We start from the raw sequence: 20,202 nt of genomic DNA on the forward strand, positions 1-20,202 counted from the left end.
AAGTGTACAGTTTTGTTTATTTATGTAGTAAGGGGAAGAATTTGAGGATATAAGTCATATTAAGATAAGCCTGATTATGAAATAATTTCCTCTGACATACAACTATTACAACTATTGGTTATTGGTCAATGGATTAGGAAATGCAAGCACAGAAGGAGAAAAGCACAGTGTTATTCTGTTACCAAAAATCTGCACGGACAAATGGCCCCTCTACATCTGGCCTAGGTTTGTTTGTCTGCCAGTTGTGTACCAGGTGACAGCTCCCTGTACTGAAAAATTACATTTAGTGTGGATTTTAGCTGCATTTCCCAGATCTTGTGTTGTCATGGACTTTGCTCTGACCCAAATTTATCTATTTCTGCAAAATCTTGGCAGTTTGTGATCTCATCTGTAGCATTTCATGATTCTCTTTGAAGTTTTCCTCACAGTTCTACCTTTAAGTTCAAGCTACTTCCCTACAGTTCTGCCAGGCATGGTGATTGGGGTCACAGGAGGTCCTTTTTGGCAAGGATGGAGGTTGGGGAGACTCCTCTGTTATTCAAGCTTTCTGTTTCTGCAGCCAGTGGTGGTGGTTCCGGGGTGCTCCCGCTTCATCTGCAGGACAATTTCTAAAGAGGTCAGTGAAGCTCTGGATACTCTCCACAGGGTTTGTGCTCCTTCCCCCCACGATGAGGTGGAAGGGCAGGAAGGGGTGTGGGGACCCCGAGCTCTAGACGGGCGTCTCGTCCGTGTCGTCCCCTTCGTTCTGCCCCTGGGCCCGTGTCCCCAGCCCCGACAGCGCCGTGTGCCTGCGCAGGGTGCCCAGCAAGGACTGCCTGAAGGACTTGCAAAGGAAAAAGTATATGAATGGGTCCAGGCAGGCATTGAGGGATGTCAGCCACAGCGTGGTCTCCTTCAGGTAGAACAGGGTGTTCTGAGCAGAGCAGTTAAACACGTCTCTCGTTTGGCTCAAGGTGTAGGGGATTCTGGTGAAGTGGAATGGCACAAAACAAATAAAGAACACAGCGATGATGATGAAAACCTTCAGATTGACAGTCTTTTTGGATGCCTTCCCTGTGCATCTTGTCCTTTTATAGGATTTGTAGAGTTCCTTGCTGATGAGGATGTAACACACCACTATGACTGCTAAATTAACCCAGAAGATGAGCTGGCAAATGTAGTTTACACTTTCGTGCCAGATTAAGCCAAACTCAGATTTGAGGAGAGCACACTTCCTCACGTTCTTGGGTGTTCTCTTCTTGTTAGTTAAAATCATGTTGGGTAACGAAAGAGCAAACATAGATACCCAGATTGCTGTGGAAAGGATCTTGGCAGCCAAAAGGCTCCGTGGAGTTGATGTTCTGAATGGTGAAGTGGCTTTCTGATAGCGATCAATGGTTATCAGACCAAGAAATAAAATGCTGATGTACATGGTGAAGTAGAACACAACCTGGGTGACCTGGCACACGAACCCTCGCAGGACCCACGACACCAGCTTTGCATCACTGAGGATTTTGAATGGAAAAGTCAAGATCATGAGAAAGTCGGAAATGACAGTGTTCTTGAGGAAGATGATGAAATTGGATTTACTGGATATTTTGAAGAAGATCCACATTGCCAGGCCGTTCATGGTGATGCCCACCAGGAATAGAAATGTGTACAGCAAAGGGAAGATGACTTGGCTGATCCTGCTGTCGCTGGTACAGTTGCTGTAGTTCCTGGGAGAGCTGAAGTGGGTTGTGGCTTTCATTTGCACTCTGATGTCCCCCCTTCCCTGGAGAAACAAACAGAAAAGAGTGAAACTGTGAGCCTTGTCAGTCTGCTTCTGATTTTGTGTTGGGAACAAGTGCATGCAGCCCGTGGGGCCCGAGCTGGGCTGGGGTGACTCTCAGGTGTAGTGATGCAGTTATTTACATGACTGTTGTTGTCTGAGCTCTGCCTGTGTAAAACAGGCACTGGAGGAGTTGATGTGCTCTCAGCTCATGCTTGAATCCCTGACATCTGTCTTACAGAGCCACAAAGTTTTATTTCTCCCTCTAAGATAGAAAAAATTGGCTTTTGCTCTGAAGCATGTAACAGGTTCAGCTGCCAAGTGCAATCCCAACAGAACAAGTGCTCCCTGAGCATGGACATGTTCTCCCCCCAGAGCCAAGGGAAGTTACCGTGGGCCAAGGGAAGTTCCAGAAGTGGTGGAATTCGGGTGTTCCCTGCCGTGGAAACTGTAAGGGAGGGTCCTTGGCAGTCCTTCCAGCTCTTCACCGTGGGAGTGGGCAGCAGTGTTCCTGTGGGATCCCTCGGAGCTGGGAGAGGCAGGAGGAGCAGCTGAGCATCCCAGTCCTGAGGCTTAGGCTTTCCTCTGGCTGTGAACTGGTCTCCCAGCCAGTGACAACGGCAGATTCCAACAGGTGCACTCAGAGCTTCTGCTTCTGCTTTCTACAGAAAAGAAAGAGAAATAAATAGAAATTTAAAAAATAATTAGTGATTTACTTCCTGCCTTTGTCTGGCTTCCAGAGACTATTTATAAAGAGAGTGGGTATTTGTCAGATTGTGCAGCTTTTCTGAGCATAGAGCTGCGCTCCTGTCTGCCCCTTTCAGCCTTGTGATTCTTTAGAGTTACTTTTGTACACAGCCTTGTTTTTTAAAACCTTTAAAGTATTTGAAAGAAGTAGTGATTGATTGCTTTGGAGGAGGTTATCACCGAAGGAAATATTTATATCTTATGTAACTTGCAGAGCAGTGCTTCGAGTTTCCAAGTTACATACAGTAACATCAACATTGTATGATATATACATTTTGTTGAAAGGCCACTAACAACGAAATAAACCAGACATATTTCAATTTCTTTGGGATGTGCAAGACAGAATTTTAGGACTTGGACTGCATTTTTTTTCTCAGTGGATTTGTACATAGTAAGTGTCACACAATTTCTAAACGTCTGTCTTCCATTTACTGATCTGCTGTGGAATATTGATCCAGGGGACAGTGTGGAGGGTCCTCCCCTGGTTCTGTCCTTGTAGATACACACAGAATTCATAACATCTGATTGAAGTTCCCCTCTGTATTTTTACCCCACTCTTCAGTGATCCCTTTTGGCACTGTTTGTCCCTCCTGACAGCCACAGGAGATGTGTTTGTGTTGGGTCAGTTGTTGTTTCCTGCAGCCTGGGCTGCCCAGGTGATGCAGGGATGACAGGGATGCAGGTGATGGCAGGGACAGGCAGAGAGCCTTCACTTGCTCTTTTCAGGACGAGTCCTCCAGCCACGAGTGTGACCAGCGCATGATTCTCCTCTATGGCGTGGGTAAGGAGCGGGATGACGCGAGGCACCAGCTGAAGAGGATCACCAAAGACATCCTCAAGATCCTGAACAAGAAGAGCACTACAGAAATGGGTGGTAAATGCTCTAAGGCTGCTGTTCATCGCCTGTAGTGACCATTGTCTGGAGACATGCATGTTATCCCGTAATTTGGCTTCCCTCCCCTTGGCAGTCCCTGGGGGGTGCTGAGCAGAGCCCCACGGCCCCACAGTGCTTTGGGATGACCAAGGGCTGCCACCACTAGAAATCCCTGTTTTCCATTGTAGCAATTGGCTGCAAACACTTGTGTTGGGCTAAAGCCTGGAATGTCAGTGATCCATGTTCTCACCCTCCTGGTAACAGCGTGTGGCTGTTTTCAGCTTCTCTGGGGTGTCACCTCTGTGCACTGGGATAACCCCGTGGCAGCTCTGACACTGTTTTGTGCTGTTGTGGATCACTATAATGGAAAACTGGAGCTAACAGGGTTTGTATAGTCATGAGTAAAACTTATTAAGGGTTTTATTGTCTTTTAAATCAGTACCAATGGAAAACTGCTAGGGCTCCATTAAATATAAAATGACTGAAATAACCTTTTATATCTGTTCAGTGGGGGACGAAGGGCAGAAGGCCCGGAAGACCAAACCAGAGGCGTTTCCAACCCTGGAGACTGTGTTCACAAAACTGCAGCAGCTGTCCTATTTCAATCAACATCAGGTGACATCCCAGGTACTTCCCTTGTGTCAAATTGTGGCCTTTTAGCTCTGCTGCAGGGATGTCAAATGGGAAAGAAATCCTGTTTTTTATGAGTGTTTTGTATGCATACAAAATAACCTGGTCTAGTGGAAGGTGTCCCTGCCCGTGGCAGAGAGGTGGAATGAGTTGAGCTTTATGGTCCCTTTCAACCCAAATCATTCTATGATGATGTGATAATTTGTTCTGAAGGACAAGCTTGGTTTTCCTGCTTTGTGTTAGGACTCATAGGTGTGCAAGTGTGTCAGCACAGAGTTTCATCATTTTATATGTGTTACTGGTTTTAAGTATGTTCTAATACCAGAGGCTAATATGTGAAACAAATAAAAGAGGTAAATGTTTGACACTTAATTTATAAGGCATCTTTTGGTCTGGTATTTTGAATAAATTTATTACAAGTTTGGTTTATGTGTTTTATTAGTGAACTGAAAACCAGTTGAATATTTCAATCAGCTGAAATAAATCACAGTGCAGCAAGATGCGAAGAAAAATGATTTTTCTGCTTCTTTGAAGCAAACTGCCTCCAGAACAGAAATCAGTGCTGTAGCTGTTGGGAACAGTTTGAGACCCAGCTGTGAAGCAGCAGAACAACCTTTTGTGTGCTGTGAGGTTTGGAAGGGAAGGGCACTGTCCTGGCTCAGGGACAGGGAGTGGCAGGGTGCTTGTGCCCGGTGTGTGAGTGCTTTTACCTGCACAGTGCTGGCACTTGCTGTTGCCACCTGCACAGCAGGATTTTCGGAGTGCTGGTGTACCTGAGGAGCCCTCAGTCACATCTGACTTCCAGAGTTCCCTTTCCCAGATCTCCAGCAATGTCCTCGAGCAGATCACCAGCTTTGCCTCGGGAACGTCGTACCACCTGCCCCTGGCTCACCACATCCAGCTCATCTTCGACCTCATGGAGCCAGCGCTGAACATCAACGGACTGATAGACTTCGCCGTGCAGGTGAGCAGAGTTCATCTGGGGAGCTCCGGGGAGGACAAAGCTGTGGGCCATGTTCTGGGAAGCCAGAAAACCCCCAAGAGCTGGACTGCAAATTCCCTCCGTGTGCTCGTGGCTGTTCCAGTTTCCTGCCCTCTCAGAGTGCCGGACACTTCTCCTTCCGCCGTGCTGTGACCGTTGTGGAGAATCAATAGATGCATTTTATTTTTAAATCTTTCAAAATTAACAAAATTCTGGATTGTTTTAGAACAAAGGATTTTAGGATGGGCTTTGCTGTTTCGGACTAACCCACAGTGTCACCCAGTAACGCACCGGGGTGCCTGAAATGCTGTGGATTTCCAAAGAGCTCTTCTGAGGGATGTTTTTTATACTTCAAGCATTTATTTTGCTCCCTCTTCCCCTTGTTCTGTAGTGAGTAAAGAACTGCATTTTTGTTCACCTCACAGCTTTCCTTAATGTATTTTTTTTTTTTGCTCCTGTTTTACGTGTTTGACTGGGAAATTACTTTCAGTTTGCTGCTCTTGTGTGTGTTCCCAGCTGCTGAAGGAGCTGAGCGTGGTGGAGGCCGAGCTGCTGCTGAAGTGGTCCAGCCTGGCCGGGAGCTGCCCGCCGGGGCTGTGTGTGTGCATCGTGGCCGTGCTGCGGCGGCACCACGCCTGCCTCCTCCTCAGCACACCGCCCGGGCCTTCGAAGGGTCGGTGGCACACGCGCCTTCTCAAAGGGGGATTTTGTTCTCTCTTAAGCAGGGAAAGCATTTTGGTTTGGGTGGTTGGAGCAGGTGTTGCAGTGCTGCTGAAGGGCCGTGGGTGAGCTCAGGTGAGCGGGGTGGAGGGCTCAGCTCTGCAGCCTGCACCCACTGCCAGGGGCTGCTGGGATCCTCAGCCCTCGTAGCCTTGGACAAGGGGGTTGTGCCTCCTGATTTCCTGCCCATTTGCCCCGCTCTGCCCTGGGCTCCACAAGTGCCTCTGCCACAGGTGACACCGAATGTCACATGAGCCCCGTGGGGCTGTAGATGAAGGTCTGTCGTGTCCCCAGCTGACAGTGGGGTTTATCTGATCTGTGACACATTTGTCAGGTGTGTTGGAACAAACTTGGGATGCTTTTCCATTTGCAGGTTGTGTGGGGTAGTAAAGCACGTCGTGAATCCCTCCGAGTGTTCCTCCCCAGAACGGTGCATTTTAGCTTACCTGCACGACCTGTACGTGTCCTGCAGCCACCTCAGAAGCAAGTTTGGAGACCTGTTCAGGTGGGTGGTGAAGGGATTGTTCTCACCCCTGCCCACAGACTGGTGTGGGCTGCTGTGGTTTCCCTCTGCTTTCCCCTGGAAATCGCCGCTGCCTTTGCAGCTTTAGCTTCACTGATGCAGGTCCCGTGTCCGTGTTTGAGTTTGGGAAGTTTCATGCTTGAATGTTCAGTTCCTTGATTTTTAAATTTAAGAAACATTAGGTTTCCATAAACTGTGCTTTTGGCTTTTACTTTTTAAAGGGGGAGTGGAAACCTTTCAGATGTAAATCCACATCTTGTGAGACTCACAAACCACCTCAGCTGCTGTTTCCCCTCCTGGTTTGTGTACCTGGTTTGGGTTTGCATAGTTCAGATTTGTGGTTTCATTTCATAGGGAGCAGGAAAGGTGTTCTCAGTAATAATCTTAATATTTTAATAGGTTTACAGATACGTGGGAAAAGCAGCATTTAATATGAGAAACGTAATGAAAAAGAAATAAGAAATGTAGAAGAACTACAGAAATATCTTAGCTAGCTCTATGTTCATTTTCTCTCTTAAAACCTGAAGTTTTAGTAACACAATAGCATTAGCATTTCTATTAATACTAACCTACAACAGCAAATCAAAATAGCATCTAGCAATATATAGATATGCAAGGTATTAAATCATATATTAAATATGTGATACACAGCGCTTGTTTTGAAACACCCTTTTTTGGACAAATGGACTTAGAAATTCCTGAAAACTGTTAATAGAATTTATGTATACGTTTTTAAACAGCTGTGTGTAAGGTAATAGCATTACATTAATTTGATTATTGGTTTCCTTGCTTCAGTTGAAACACCCAACTCAGCTGGATGTTCACAGTAACATTTTAAGCTCCTTTTTTGCCTGCTGTAAGCCCAGCTCACTCAGGCAATTTGAAGCAATGATAAATTACAATTCAGAAATGTTCACATTTAGAGACTCACCCCCTGTGCATTGCTGTGCTCTGGTCTCCTCTGCAGTGTCTCCTGAGTGGGTGTCAGTGAGGGCACAGCGTGTTTGGTTTTGTGTGCCTGGAACAGTTACTAATCTTCCCTAAACTTCCTTTTTTTAGAGCATTCTTTTAACTTTTTTTTTTTCTTTTTTTAAATCTTATCTCCTGACCACTCCCCCAGCACTGCCTGTGGTGCAAGTGCTGTCTCAGAGGCTGCTTTGCTCTGGTGCTCAGTGCTGGCTGGGTTTGGGCCTCCCTTTCTGTGGCCATGGGGTGGCTGTAGGGGAGTGTTGGGGTGTCGGGGCCAGCCCTGTGCCCATTAGCACCTGGTGGCTTTGGTGGCAGCTGTTTGTGTTCCACACGCTGGATTTCTGTCTCTGCTGCTGTGCTGGCTGTCAGAGCAGAGGGTTAATGTCAGGCACTCCCCTTCTTCTAATTAATTACCCCACTAATGGCCTCGGGCAGGCAGTGATGGGGTCCCAGGGCAGCAGGGACAAGGTGTCCCCAGGGTTGGCAGTGACAGGGGTCCCAGGGCTGCAGGGGCTGCACAGTCACAGGGTGCTGCCCTCCCAGCCCCTGGCCAGACACACTGGTGCTGCTCCCTCAGCTCCCAGCTGCCTTCCAGGCTGCCCAGTGTTTCCTCTCTCTTTTCGTCCTGGGACTGGTGGAGTCCTAAAAAACTCCAAAATTTTCTCGTATTTTAAGTTAATTTAAATTAAGAGATTCTTTTCAGTAATGGGGAAATCTTCCCAGTTGGGCTAATTAGTGAAGTTTGTCCATGTGGTATAAAACCCCATCCTGGAGAGAAACACTCCTTAGAACATTTTGGGTGTGAAATTTGCATTCCTCACTGACTCATTTTTTCCCCTGAAGAAAAGTGCTTCACATAGAGGTGTTCATGGCCTGGAACAGTTCTTGCCCTTTTGTCTAATTATTAATGTCAAAATATGACCTCTAATATCTTTTCTCCATTTACTGGTTTCCAAATGTTGTCTGTTATGTCACATTATTATCAAATGTAGTTTTTAACTGAGATAAATGTTCTCATTTTGCCTTAATGAATTTCCCCTGCCCCACTGCACCTCCCATGGGAATGGGAGAGGGATGTTGGGAAGTGTGGTTATACTCCCTGTAGGGCCATCTGATGCCCCAGGAAGATGCTGCTGGGGAGGAGGACATTGGGCCTTACCCAGCTGCTCAGTGTCCAAGAAGGGATTTGGAAACTCAAGACTATTTGTAGGAAAACTTGAATGAAATTTATGTATCAGCCTTGTTATCTGGTAGATGCTCCTTATCCAAAATGAGTTTGCAAATGTGCCTTGGGTGGTAACCCAGCCAGGACTTTCTCACCCCACGTGGTGTGTCCAGCACGCTCCTGCAAGGTGCCTTTGGCCCCTCTGTTTTTGGTCCTCAGTAGTGCCTGTTCCAAGGTGAAGCAGACGATCTACAGCAACATCCAGCCCTCAAACTCCAACTTGCTGTGGGACCCAGAGTTCATGCTGGATTTCCTTGAGAATCCCTCTGCTCTCAGCATTAACTACTCGATGCTGGGCAAGATCCTGAGCGACAACGCAGGGAACCGCTACAGCTTCGTGTGCAACGCGCTGCTGAGCGTCTGCATGGGCCACCAGGACCCGGGCAGGTGAGGCTGTGGGGCACCAGGACCCAGGCAGGTGAGGCTGTGGGGCACCAGGACCCGGGCAGGTGAGGCCATGGGCCACCAGGACCCGGGCAGGTGAGGCCGTGGGGCACCAGGACCCGGGCAGGTGAGGCCGTGCTGGGGCAGGACACAGCCAGCTCACAGAGCGGGGATGAGGTCTCCTTTCACCTTTTTGCTTGGTGTCTTTTTTTTTTTTTTTCCCAGTTGTTTTCATTTTCATTCCTGTTGCTGAAAATGTGTTGTGTAATTTCCTCCGAGTTCCTTGGTTCAATCAGTCTGCATAGTTTAGCAGAAGGGAGGAAGGAGCAGCAGGCACTCGCTGTCAGACAGTCAGGGAGGGTTTTGTACCAGCAGTTGAGCTGTTCCAGAATGAACAGCTCAGCACAATCTCTGCTCACTAGAAGTCTGCATTAGGTCATTGCCTCCTTCTGGTACAATTGCTGTTTTATTTATTAAGTGTGTAATTCATAAATTATGGATTTTGTCTTCATAGCCAAGACATAGGTTTTTGAAAGATCTGTTTTTTAAGTATTAAGAGTTTTATTGGGAGAATGGCTTCAAACTGTCAAAGAGTAGGTTTATATTGGATGTGAGGAAGAAATTGTTCCCTGTGAGGGTGGGGAGGCCCTGGCACAGGTTGCCCAGAGAAGCTGTGGCTGTTCCATCCCTGGGAGTGTCCAAGGGCAGGTTGGACGGGGCTTGGAGCAACCTGGGCTAGTGGAAGGTGTCCCTGCCCATGGCAGGGGAGTGGAACTCAGTGATTTTTAAGGTCTCTTCCAACCCAAAGCAGTCTGTGATTCTCTGGAGTGTGGGCCATCCTTGGCAGGGCAGAGCAGCTGAGAGGAAGCAGTTTTGTAAGAGCACAAAAGGGAACATCTAAATGCGGCCAAACAAGTTTCACTGTGGAACAGAGAGAAAATAACTTGCACTGGGATGAGTCAACTCTTCTCTGTTTCTTAAGCTGTTACATAACCCTGAATCATGCCCCAAATCCCATGTTACACAGTATGGGATCTGTGAAGTGAAATTCCTTGGTGCCAGTTGATTTTGTGACTTGTTTCCCTGCTGATGGTGGTGCTGCCTGGCAGGGGGAGGGCTCCTGCAGTGACCTGTCACGGTGACCTGGGGTTGGGGAGAGGTGCCCCACACAGCCCTGTCCCTGACACTGCTGCAGGAGAGGTTTCTGCCAGGCTGGCCAGCACAGGGTAACCCTGGGGTGTACGTACAGTAGCCTAATCACATCAGGACATAAATCCCCACCTGAAGTAAGGAAACAGCAGTTCTGCCAAGCGCTGCTCTGCTCTGACCGAGGTATTTGTTGTGTACAAAACCCGTGGGCTCTGTGTGAGTGTTTCCCTCCTTCCAGGATCAATGACATCGGGAACCTGTGTGCAGAGCTGACGTCGTGCTGCACCCTGCTCAGCTCGGAGTGGCTGGGGGTGCTGAAGGCTCTGTGCTGCTCCTCAAACCACGTCTGGGGCTTCAACGATCTGCTCTGCAGCGTGGATGTAAGTTCGGTATCTTCTGAATGCCTGTGACACCCATTCGCCCCCCCTTTCCTTAGAGGGGTGGTGAGGCTTTGGTTCCACACAAAATGCAGAGAACAAATTCAATCTTGTATCCATTTGACTTTTCAAGGCTTTTCATGAGGTTTCTGACTGATTTTTATTCCTTCCTGCATCTTCAGAGTTAACGTAAATTCGAGCAGTGCTTAGAGTTTTGTCTTTGTAAATGGTTTCTGTTCTCTATGGGGGATGATGCAGAGTGCCAGAGTGACTCCCCAGCAGGAGCAGGCGTGGCCGTGTGCTTTTCCTAAGATGCTGATGGATGTGGAAATAACCGTCTCTGTTTTAAGGACCCTGTTTTGGTGTTGGCTCCTTGATTGTGGAATGGGTGATACTGCTCTGGTCAGCAGGATTACAGTGACTGATGTGATCCAGTACTTGATTCCATATATTTACCCTCAGTTTGGGGGCATTTGCCTTTGGGAGCATGCTAAAGCTGTGTCCATAGGGACCTTCCTCTCCTGAAGCCAAGGAAGGAGTCTTGATGTTACCTAGTTTTATTGAGTGCTAAAATTTTCTCCAATTTTTATAAGACTAGTGTTTTTTATTTCAGAATTTTGATATTTTAGTATTTGAAATTGGTGTTTGTTAAAATTCAGTTAAAAGCCATATTTGCCCTAAGATGTTTGGGAAATGCATTAAAAATGCTCATGTGTAACCACTTGATGTTTATTGTATGAATGAATCCCTCAGTACTCGTGGCAGGGGTGTGTGCCCTGCTGTGTGAGGCCTGGCAGTGTTTCCCTGGCAGGTGAGTGACCTGTCGTTCCACGACTCCCTGGCCACGTTGGTGTCCATCCTGATCGCCCGGCAGTGCCTCTCCCTGGAGGATGTTGTCCAGCACGTTGCACTGCCTTCCCTCCTGGCAGCTGGTAAGGGAACACCAAGAGAAGAATTTAAGTTGAAAACCTTGAGACCTCCCAAGCAGTCTGCAGGGGTGGGACGAGCAGCGTGTTGTGCCTGCAGTGCCAGTGCTGTGTCCTGCAGTGCCAGTGCTGTGTCCTGTGGTGCCAGTGCTGTGTCCTGTGGTGCCAGTGCTGTGTCCTGCAGTGCCAGTGCTGTGCCTGCAGTGCCAGTGCTGTGTCCTGTGGTGCCAGTGCTGTGCCTGCAGTGCCAGTGCTGTGCCTGCAGTGCCAGTGCTGTGCCTGCAGTGCCAGTGCTGTGTCCTGTGGTATCAGTGCTGTGTCCTGCGGTGCCAGTGCCATGTCCTGCAGTGCCAGTGCTGTGTCCTGTGGTGCCAGTGCCATGTCCTGCAGTGCCCAGTGCTGTGCCTGCAGTGCCAGTGCTGTGCCTGCAGTGCCAGTGCTGTGCCTGCAGTGCCAGTGCTGTGTCCTGTGGTACCAGTGCCATGTCCTGCAGTGCCAGTGCTGTGTCCTGTGGTGCCAGTGCCATGTCCTGCAGTGCCAGTGCTGTGTCCTGTGGTGCCAGTGCTGTGCCTGCAGTGCCAGTGCTGTGTCCTGTGGTATCAGTGCTGTGTCCTGCGGTGCCAGTGCCATGTCCTGCAGTGCCAGTGCTGTGTCCTGTGGTGCCAGTGCCATGTCCTGCAGTGCCCAGTGCTGTGCCTGCAGTGCCAGTGCTGTGCCTGCAGTGCCAGTGCTGTGCCTGCAGTGCCAGTGCTGTGTCCTGTGGTACCAGTGCCATGTCCTGCAGTGCCAGTGCTGTGTCCTGTGGTGCCAGTGCCATGTCCTGCAGTGCCAGTGCTGTGTCCTGTGGTGCCAGTGCTGTGCCTGCAGTGCCAGTGCTGTGTCCTGTGGTACCAGTGCCATGTCCTGCAGTGCCAGTGCCGTGTCCTGCAGTGCCAGTGCTGTGTCCTGTGGCTCCCAGGGAGCGGTGCCAGTGGAGGGCAGAGGCTAGGAGGGCGAGGTCAGAGCTGCTGGCAGGGCACTGCCCCCCTGTCCCAGTGTGTGCAGCCTCACCTGCTCCTTGCTGCTCCACACTGTGCTCCAGGTCCTGCCACACCTGTGCTGTACCTGGGGTCTTCTTTGTTGGCCACTTCAGACATTTCTTTTCACTTTCTCTTTGGATTTGTGTTTCTTCTCGCTGCTTTAACTGTCAAAAGCCATTACAACCATATATTCTTTTCTGCCATTAATTATGTCTCTTGCTTACAAAAATTCCTGCCATTCTTTCCTGATTTTTAATGACTCAAGGCCATAAATGCTTATTCCTGTTGATGAAATCATTGTATTTCCATCTAAAATGATGGAACATTCCCAGACTTGCTGCTGGGACTTGTGAGGTCCTGGGCAGATCCTCATGTCCATGTCCCATCTTCCACAGCCTGTGGGGATCTGGATGCTGAGCCTGGGGCCAGGATGACCTGCCGGCTGCTCCTGCACCTCTTCAGGACACCCCAGGTGTGCCTCTTTGCCCAGGAGACAGGTGAGTTGTCTGCTGCTTGGTCCTTCCATTGCAGAGAGTGAACCCAGAATTGGTTTCTGATGGCTGATGATTTCGTGGGTGAAAATATCCATAGTGCAAGTTCAAAATTGCACACGAGAAAATTAGTTCTCAGGATATGTTAAGGGGGTTCTCTTTTCTTTTAAATGTGACTATTTTCAGGTCTGATGTGTGTGTGTTTGCCACAGAGCAAAAGAGGAAGGAAAAAGGCAAGGAAAAAGCACCTAACAATTAAATGCATATGAGCCCGGTGATAACCTGTGTTATATATGCATGACTTCTAATATTTGGGCAAATTTGATAACAAGATTTGATAACAATTATATCCATGGGAAAAAGAAATTGAAAGAAAAGTTAGCTCTTAAGCAGTGTCAAATTCTTCCATCTAAAAGTAATAGTGATTTCTTTTCTGACATAAATTAATGAGCTTTTTTGCATATTTGAGAAAAACAGGCAAGAGCTGTGAGAAATACTGACTGGGAACAGACAGACGTGGCTTCCCTAGAAATAGAAGTAGATTTGAATGGGTAGGAATAATCATGACTGAGCCATAGGAAGTAACACACATCAAACACAGACCATGTTACAGACCGTCCTTACACCTGGCTCAGTTAACTGCCTCACAGAGGTGATGGATTCATCCTTCCCCTCATCCCTCCCTGCCTTGCAGTCTGTGCCTCTCCTCCTTCAGGTTGCACAAAGCCCTCACTGACTTCTGCAGGCTGCAGAGCTGCAGAATTGAGTGTAACTGCAACAGGCGTGGACAGCACTGAATTCTGCCTCATTTGTCACACAGATGAGGTGAGGGAAGTAATTTCCTAAATCTGTGAAGTCAAAACCAAAATAGGCTTCAGTGTCTCATTGTGGTTAAATTCACTGTTCCCATGGACACAGTGAACCATCAGGCTTCTTTTTCTATTTCAATGCCCATAGCTTATTTTGATATGAATCCATCATGACCACATATCCCAGCTGAATTAATGACTTACCTGTTGGGCTGCACTTTCAATTTCAGAAGATTTCACTTCTTCATTCAGTTCTTGTACTTCTGTAGCTGTTCTAGCTGAGGAGGATTTCACACAAAGGAAATGTTAGTTACTAAATAACACCCATTTTCTACAAAAATCTGCTCTTCTCTCCATAGGGAAATTATTTCCTGGAATTCGCTCTTCCTGTGACCGTCACCTCTTGGCTGCTGCTCACAACAGCATCAAAGTGGGAGCTGTGTTTGCAGTTTTGAAAGCAATTCTGATGCTTGGTAAGAGTGTGCAGTCCTGTGTGATGTGTTTGTGCCAGTGTTTGGGTGGAAAACAGCTTGTGCTAGTTCCCTTCCCTGGGAATGCTCCTGGGGAGGGAAAACCCTGAGGACAAGGGAAGAATGTGGCTGCTGCCCCTGCTCCTGCAGCATGTGGGGAGTGCAGACTCCAGGTTAAAGACAGATTTTTCCCTGGTGAGTCAGCCCCAGCAGAGAGGCTTTGAGCAGATGTGACTATTTCAGATGGTGACCCCGACCTCTGCCACTGAGTCCCAGGACATTCAAACTCAGGAGAGTCCCTCTCACATATAGAGAGGAAAAAGGATCTCAGATGAGTTTTCCCACTTTTTTCTGTGTTTTACCACAAATCCCGAGTGTCTGCCATTGTGGAAGTTGTAAAAGCATCACCCTGAGCAGCTCTCCATGAAGGGTGAGTGTTGTTTTCCAGACGAGTATCTGCCTCAGAGCTTTGGTTTGGCTCCAGTTCAGCTGAAGTTCCTGTGACCTCTGGGGAGATGTATTTTTGGAGCTCAGTAAATGTCTGGTTAAACAAGCAAGATGTTCCAGCCGTGGCTGTGCCCACAGGGTGTCCCTCCAGCCAGAGTGCCACTGGGACAGTCTGCTGGCCAGTGTCTCAGAACCTTCAAAACCCCTGTGACCCCTAATAATGTGACTGTACTGGGGAAGGATGTTACAGGCAGAGCTAGCTGGGATAGGCTGGTGGATTGGAGAGAGAGACTGAAAAATGTTTACAGCCGTTATCTAGGTACTCTTGCTATTTATTCAGAGTGCTGAGATTTAGGATTTTTCTTCATTAACTGTGTGTGGTGTGAACACTTGTGGTTTTGTCTCTGCAGAGACATGGTTTGGTTTGGTGCAAGGGAGTACAAGGGAAGGTTTAGGCACATTGTGCATTTACTGCAGCACTTCTCCTCCTATAGACTCAAACTATTCTATTTGGAGAGGTCTGTTTTGGCACCCTGCATTAATAATTTAAAAATTGTACTTGCTTTGTTGAGGAAAAACATCAGATAAATGGTGGCTGTTGCAGTTCTGTGCTGAGGAAGCTGTTCCAGTTTTATCAGAGCTTTCTGGGATGGCTTTAGCTTCATGTGACCTTGGTTCCACTCTCTTTACTGTATTATTTGCCTGCCAGATTCTTCCCTCTCATCCTTCCTGAATAGAGATGTGGGCTCATAGAAAGGTTGAGGGGTCACTCAATGGCTGAGGGGCCCTGGGTCAGACTTGTCTCTTGATCTACAGAATATTAATAAATCAAAATAAGAGATAGGACTTGGAAAAGGGGCATCTGAGAAGACCTAATAACTCAACTCTTCCTTACCTGCCAAAGCAATTCCTTTCACTCGCCTTTTCCTTTCGAACACATGGTGGCTACATTGTGTTTGATTTGTATAAATCCTTTCCTACTTCCAAAATACCCATTAAAAAGGTGCTTTGCAACATGAAGCCAGAGGACAGTACTTTGGTGATGATCAGAGTCAGCCAGTGCTGCCCTTTTGGATGTGATGGCCTCGCTGCTGCTCAGCTCCTGGTGCCCCAAAGGCCTCTGTCCCTGGGGTGAGGGTGTGGGGCTGGGTGGGAGTTCACCCTGTGCTTCTGCTGGACAGGTGATGCAGAAATTGGCAGCAACAATGTCAGCTCCTTGAAGAGTGAAGAGTTTCACGTGAGAGGCTTCTTAGATGAGCTCAATGAGGAGGAAATCTGGGGTTCCTCTCATGCTTTGAAATCCTGCAGAAAACCTGTTTCCATGGAAAGCGCCAGTCTGAGCGAGTATGCGAGATACGTGCTCAGAACCATCTGCCAGCAGGTAAAGCCCCAGAACTGCTCCTCCATCCTCATTTGGGGAAAGAGCTTTGTTTATTTGAAAAGTGTAACATCTGTTTTGGTGCAAAATTAGTGTTGGAGTATGTCAGCATTTGTGTTCTGTTGGAGTTTCCTGATGTGGACATTTATGTGTGGAGTAGTGAGTTATTTGGGTTAAAAAATGCTTTAGTTAGTTGCTAACATCCCCCTGCACTCTCAGAACTGAGGCGTTTTTCCTACCTCAATCTCAAGTACTTTGGGAAGACAGAAGGACTGCTCTATCAGCCTTCTGCTTAAAGGGCTTTTACAGTAGCATTTGTGTTATTGCAAAGTTGCTCTCAAAGTACAGAAGAAATTAATTTTGGAAAAGCTGTTAACAGTCTTAGATGGGTGGTTCTGAGTGACAGAAGACATTGCTAATCTCGCATGTGGCATGAGCCATAGTTCAGTGCAAGTTTTGCATATGAAACAATCACTTTTCTGTTCAGCTTACCAAAGTTAGTATTGCCTTGAAACTCTGCTGAGTCTGTCCTTTGACTCCTTACAGGAGTGGGTCGGAGAGCACTGTTTGAAAGAACCTGAGAGGCTGTGCACTGACAAAGATCTTATTTTGGATCCCATTCTCTCAAACAGACAAGCACAGAAACTCCTTCAGCTTATCTGTTATCCTCATGGCATTAAGGAGTGCCCCGAGGGTGACAACCCTCAGCGGCAGCACATCAGGCGCATCCTTCAGGTGAGGGCTGGGGCAGTGCCAGCAGCACCACCCAGGGACACTCGTTTGCAGCTGCTGGTGCAGCCAAGTATTGGATTATTCTTTAAAGGTTCTGGGTGCTCAGGCCCTGCAGTCTCTGTAGGAAGGTTTGTGGTGTGACTCAGGGTGTCTCGTTCCCTCTGATCCCGAGCCAGGGAGGAGCAGCACACCCGTCACTGCCGCTCCTTGTCGCCAGGACTTGGGAGCTGCTCTCAGGGCTGCTCAGGAGGAGGTTCCTGCTGTCCCAGGGGGGCTCTGGGACAGTACTGGGCTGACAGTCACTCCTGCTCTGTTGGAAAGGCTCAAACGCCTTCACAGACAGTCCCAAGCTGACCATGTCTTCACATTCAGCTGCATTAGGGACAGTTCATTTCCTAAACTGCAAAATGGATTTTCTGTGAATAGCCCTGTGAAAAATCACGTCTGCAATATCTGGACCAGGACAAATAAGGGTCAATGTCCTCCAAAAAAAATCATGTCTAGATGGCCTCATGCTAAATTCAGACCTATCCACTTGGATGGCAATGCCATGGATTGGTGGAATTACCAATGAAAGAGAGAACTACGTTTTCTGTATTTACATTTAACTACATTCAGATTTTGCAGAGAATGAGATTCTTATTCAGAAAGGCTGTGAGGTTAAAAGTACCGAGGAATGGTGTTAGCTGAAAGGTGTGGAAGTGCATGTTCTTTAATGCTCTGATGTTTTGGTGTGTCATTAGAGTATTAGAAAGATCAGTGATTGTGATGATCTGCTTATAAGATGAGACTTCTGCACATGATGTGTTCAAGTATGAGATTCATTCCTTCAGACCTGTAAAATGCTGACTTTATGTTAATATTATTAACAATTAGCATGTGTGATGTTGATTCTCCCCTAGAACTTAGACCAGTGGACTCTGCGGCAGTCGTGGCTGGAGCTGCAGCTGATGATCAAACAGTGCACGAAGGAGCCCGTGAGTACTGGTTTTCAAACTTCCTTATCTAAATATTTACTGCAAAAAAGTATGTTAAATTTTAAGGTAGTCCCTGAGCAAACATGCCATGAATGTGCTAGTGTACCTGTGTTTCACTGTAGGGTTCTGGGGCTGTGGCTGCAATGAACAGCTTGTTGGATAATATCGCAAAGGCGACAGTAGAGGTGTTTCAGCAATCCGCTGAGCTAAACAATAACTCTTCTAACTCTGGTATAGGCCTCTTCAGTCCAAACTCTGTTGGAAATGCTGACACGAGTAATACAAGACAGAATGGTAAAAAGACATTCCTAAGGTATTTTTTGTAGCACCTTTTTAATTCTTCTAGCCAACATGATGCCTAACTGTGTGTAGATTGCCTAGACTGTGTTGTACTTGAACCAGGAATGCACAGAAACAGTTATCTGCAGGTTCCTTCTATTTACTTTTGTTTGACAATAAATGTAGTTGCTATTCTTGAAATTTCTGGACACCAGAAATTGTGACTGCTCAGTCCTCACTAGTTACCCTGGAGGTACTGTGCCACTGCTTTACTGAAGCAGTTCAGTCTTGAAACAGTCCATAGTGGCTGCAAAACTGCCTGCATATTTTGACTGAAATAAGTTTGTTCTGCTCCTAGTTCCTCTGAGAGGCGAGGAGTGTGGCTGGTGGCCCCCCTGATTGCCAAACTGCCCACCTCAGTTCAAGGTAGGGTCTTGAAAGCTGCAGGAGAGGAGCTGGAGAAAGGGCAGCATTTGGGGTCATCTTCTAAGAAGGAAAGAGATAGACAGAAACAAAAAAGGTATGACCTTGGGGAACCCCTGCAGACAGAGCTAAACCGTGTTTGTGAGGGAGGAGTTTTCTGGGGACTCAAAATTTTGTCAACTCCAAGGGTTCAGGTGTCAGCTGGGCTGAAGGAATACCATTGGTTCCAAAAGAGGAAATGTAGAAGCTTTGTAACCCGTCTGCCAGGGGCTGTGCTGCAGCCCAGTGATGGGAAATGTTAGGGATGTAAAGCAACAGGTAGAGCACTTGTTGTCTCTTCCCTCACGTGGCATTAGACCTCTCTGCTCGCATTAAGATCACACCATTGTCACTTCACTTGCTTCCTCTTGGGAATTGAGCTTAAGCTCATCTCTAACTTGCCAAAACATGTGAGAATTTGGACTAAATGGTTATTGATTTTCCTTCAGTAAAACATTCTTCCATGGTGCCTGTAGTGTTTTTGCACTTCCTTGGGGTTATGCTAGAAGTTCCACTGAATTAAGCCCACGTTGGAATTTTAGACCAATTCAGGCAGCTCTTGTTCTAATCAGAGCTCCTGGGGGAAACTTCCTCGGGGTTCACTTCAGACCAGTAGCATGGATTAGAAACTTTCGCTGCCTTATCTCTGTTAAAATGTTGTCCCTGGTTAATCAAAGTAGTCCTAAATAACCTGCCCTGTTCCTGAGTCAGGCCTTCAGGTGTGTGGGCAGTTCTTGGTCACTCAGGGCCCCCTGAGCCGGGGGTCTCAGTAACAACATGTGTATCTGGGCTGGCTGGGGCTCTGCCTTCCTGGGGCACGGTCTTTAGTTCCTCTGGCAAGACTTTATTGACTAAAATAGAAGCAGACATAGATGCAGCAGTGCCACTTCAGGGAAGAAAGCGTAGACAAAACAGGAAGGGAGCAAGATGGGAAGTATCAAAATAACTTCACTAATGCAGTGCTGTGTTTGCTTCTCCTAAAGCATGTCCCTGCTGAGCCAGCAGCCTTTCCTGTCACTGGTACTCACTTGCCTTAAGGGACAGGATGAGCAACGGGAAGGGCTTCTCACATCCCTGCAGAATCAAGTTACTCAGGTAAAACAAGCACAGAACCATGAGCACCTTTGTTAGGGGTGTGTGTGTCAGCAGTTTTATGTGTATATGATGGTGTAAAACTGGGAAAATTACAGTGCAGTGGTGTGCCAAAAGGAGCAGTCCAAGGAGGGGAGAGTGGGGAGGTGTTTGTTGCTTTTTTGAATGTGAATACATCTTTTTTTTCTAAATTTATTACAGAGAAATACAATGAACTGGAGTCTGATTTCAGTTCTTTCCAGGAAAAACAGTAAAGGAGTTAGTCCTGAGAGGAACAATCTTCCCAGTCCCTATCTTGATCCTAAAGAGTTTTTATAAGTTTGAAGGTGTCCTTTTTGGGAAAACCCGTCACCTTCTCCAGCTGACGCAGACTGAGCTTTCATATTTTAAAAAGCACTGTTCCTGGTCCCAGCCTGGCCACTGCCTGCAGCTCTGCTTTGGGTTTCTTGTGCTTACTCACAGCCTCTGCTCATCCTGCCCCAGAGTTCCTGCTTCCACCCAGCTCACACTCCAACCTCCAGCAGCAACTTCAGGCTGCCTTTGGACTGAACATGTCCAGTGCCCAGAGCAGTGGGTCACGTCTCCTTTCTCTGACTTCAGTTTCTGTGACCTGCTGGGACAGTGAGAATTGGTACCTGTATGACTTTTTTTCCCATATTGCCCCTTGGCTCAGGTCAGGCTACAACACAGGTCCACATCCTGGGGAAATTCATTCCTTTGATGGTTTTTCCCCCTCAGTTTCTGCTGCTTGGGCTTTCCTTTCACTGTGAGGGTTCTCTGAAATGTAGCT

At 47.5% G+C, this 20,202-nt stretch overlaps 3 protein-coding genes across 4 annotated transcripts in view; 2 read left to right on the top strand and 1 right to left on the bottom strand.

Annotated features, from left to right (window-relative positions):
* LOC135419360 (mediator of RNA polymerase II transcription subunit 12-like protein) overlaps nucleotides 1–5,473 on the top strand; it is a 46,659-nt gene extending 41,186 nt beyond the window's left edge. The window contains exons 2-4 of the mRNA XM_064665650.1: nucleotides 3,224–3,371; nucleotides 3,880–3,998; nucleotides 4,822–5,473. Of these exons, the coding sequence (XP_064521720.1) occupies nucleotides 3,257–3,371; nucleotides 3,880–3,998; nucleotides 4,822–5,136 (549 nt within the window). The 5' untranslated portion in view covers nucleotides 3,224–3,256 and the 3' untranslated portion in view covers nucleotides 5,137–5,473. The remainder of the gene's footprint in view (nucleotides 1–3,223; nucleotides 3,372–3,879; nucleotides 3,999–4,821) is intronic.
* On the bottom strand, nucleotides 1–7,290 carry P2RY12 (purinergic receptor P2Y12). The gene is made up of 3 exons (XM_064665647.1): nucleotides 7,158–7,290; nucleotides 2,142–2,412; nucleotides 1–1,753 (listed from the first exon to the last, which is right to left on the bottom strand). Exon 3 carries the CDS (start codon nucleotides 1,727–1,729, stop codon nucleotides 710–712), a length of 1,020 nt encoding a protein of 339 aa, XP_064521717.1. The 5' UTR covers nucleotides 1,730–1,753; nucleotides 2,142–2,412; nucleotides 7,158–7,290; the 3' UTR covers nucleotides 1–709.
* LOC135419353 (mediator of RNA polymerase II transcription subunit 12-like protein) overlaps nucleotides 5,777–20,202 on the top strand; it is a 26,551-nt gene continuing 12,125 nt past the window's right edge. For both annotated transcript variants that reach the window (XM_064665641.1, XM_064665642.1), the window contains exons 1-12: nucleotides 5,777–6,208; nucleotides 8,580–8,807; nucleotides 10,192–10,333; nucleotides 11,142–11,262; nucleotides 12,671–12,772; nucleotides 13,935–14,048; nucleotides 15,674–15,873; nucleotides 16,417–16,605; nucleotides 17,505–17,579; nucleotides 17,702–17,892; nucleotides 18,217–18,378; nucleotides 19,304–19,415. In XM_064665641.1, coding sequence (XP_064521711.1) covers nucleotides 8,662–8,807; nucleotides 10,192–10,333; nucleotides 11,142–11,262; nucleotides 12,671–12,772; nucleotides 13,935–14,048; nucleotides 15,674–15,873; nucleotides 16,417–16,605; nucleotides 17,505–17,579; nucleotides 17,702–17,892; nucleotides 18,217–18,378; nucleotides 19,304–19,415 — 1,554 coding nt within the window. In that variant the 5' untranslated portion in view covers nucleotides 5,777–6,208; nucleotides 8,580–8,661. The remainder of the gene's footprint in view (nucleotides 6,209–8,579; nucleotides 8,808–10,191; nucleotides 10,334–11,141; nucleotides 11,263–12,670; nucleotides 12,773–13,934; nucleotides 14,049–15,673; nucleotides 15,874–16,416; nucleotides 16,606–17,504; nucleotides 17,580–17,701; nucleotides 17,893–18,216; nucleotides 18,379–19,303; nucleotides 19,416–20,202) is intronic.

This window comes from Pseudopipra pipra, chromosome 10 (genome assembly GCF_036250125.1).
Source record: "Pseudopipra pipra isolate bDixPip1 chromosome 10, bDixPip1.hap1, whole genome shotgun sequence".
Lineage (NCBI taxonomy): Eukaryota > Metazoa > Chordata > Aves > Passeriformes > Pipridae > Pseudopipra > Pseudopipra pipra.

What these genes read in the sequence shown, in the direction of transcription:
- P2RY12 (XM_064665647.1), bottom strand. Translation starts at nt 1,729, where the DNA reads ATGAAAGCCACAACCCACTTCAGCTCTCCCAGGAACTACAGCAACTGT.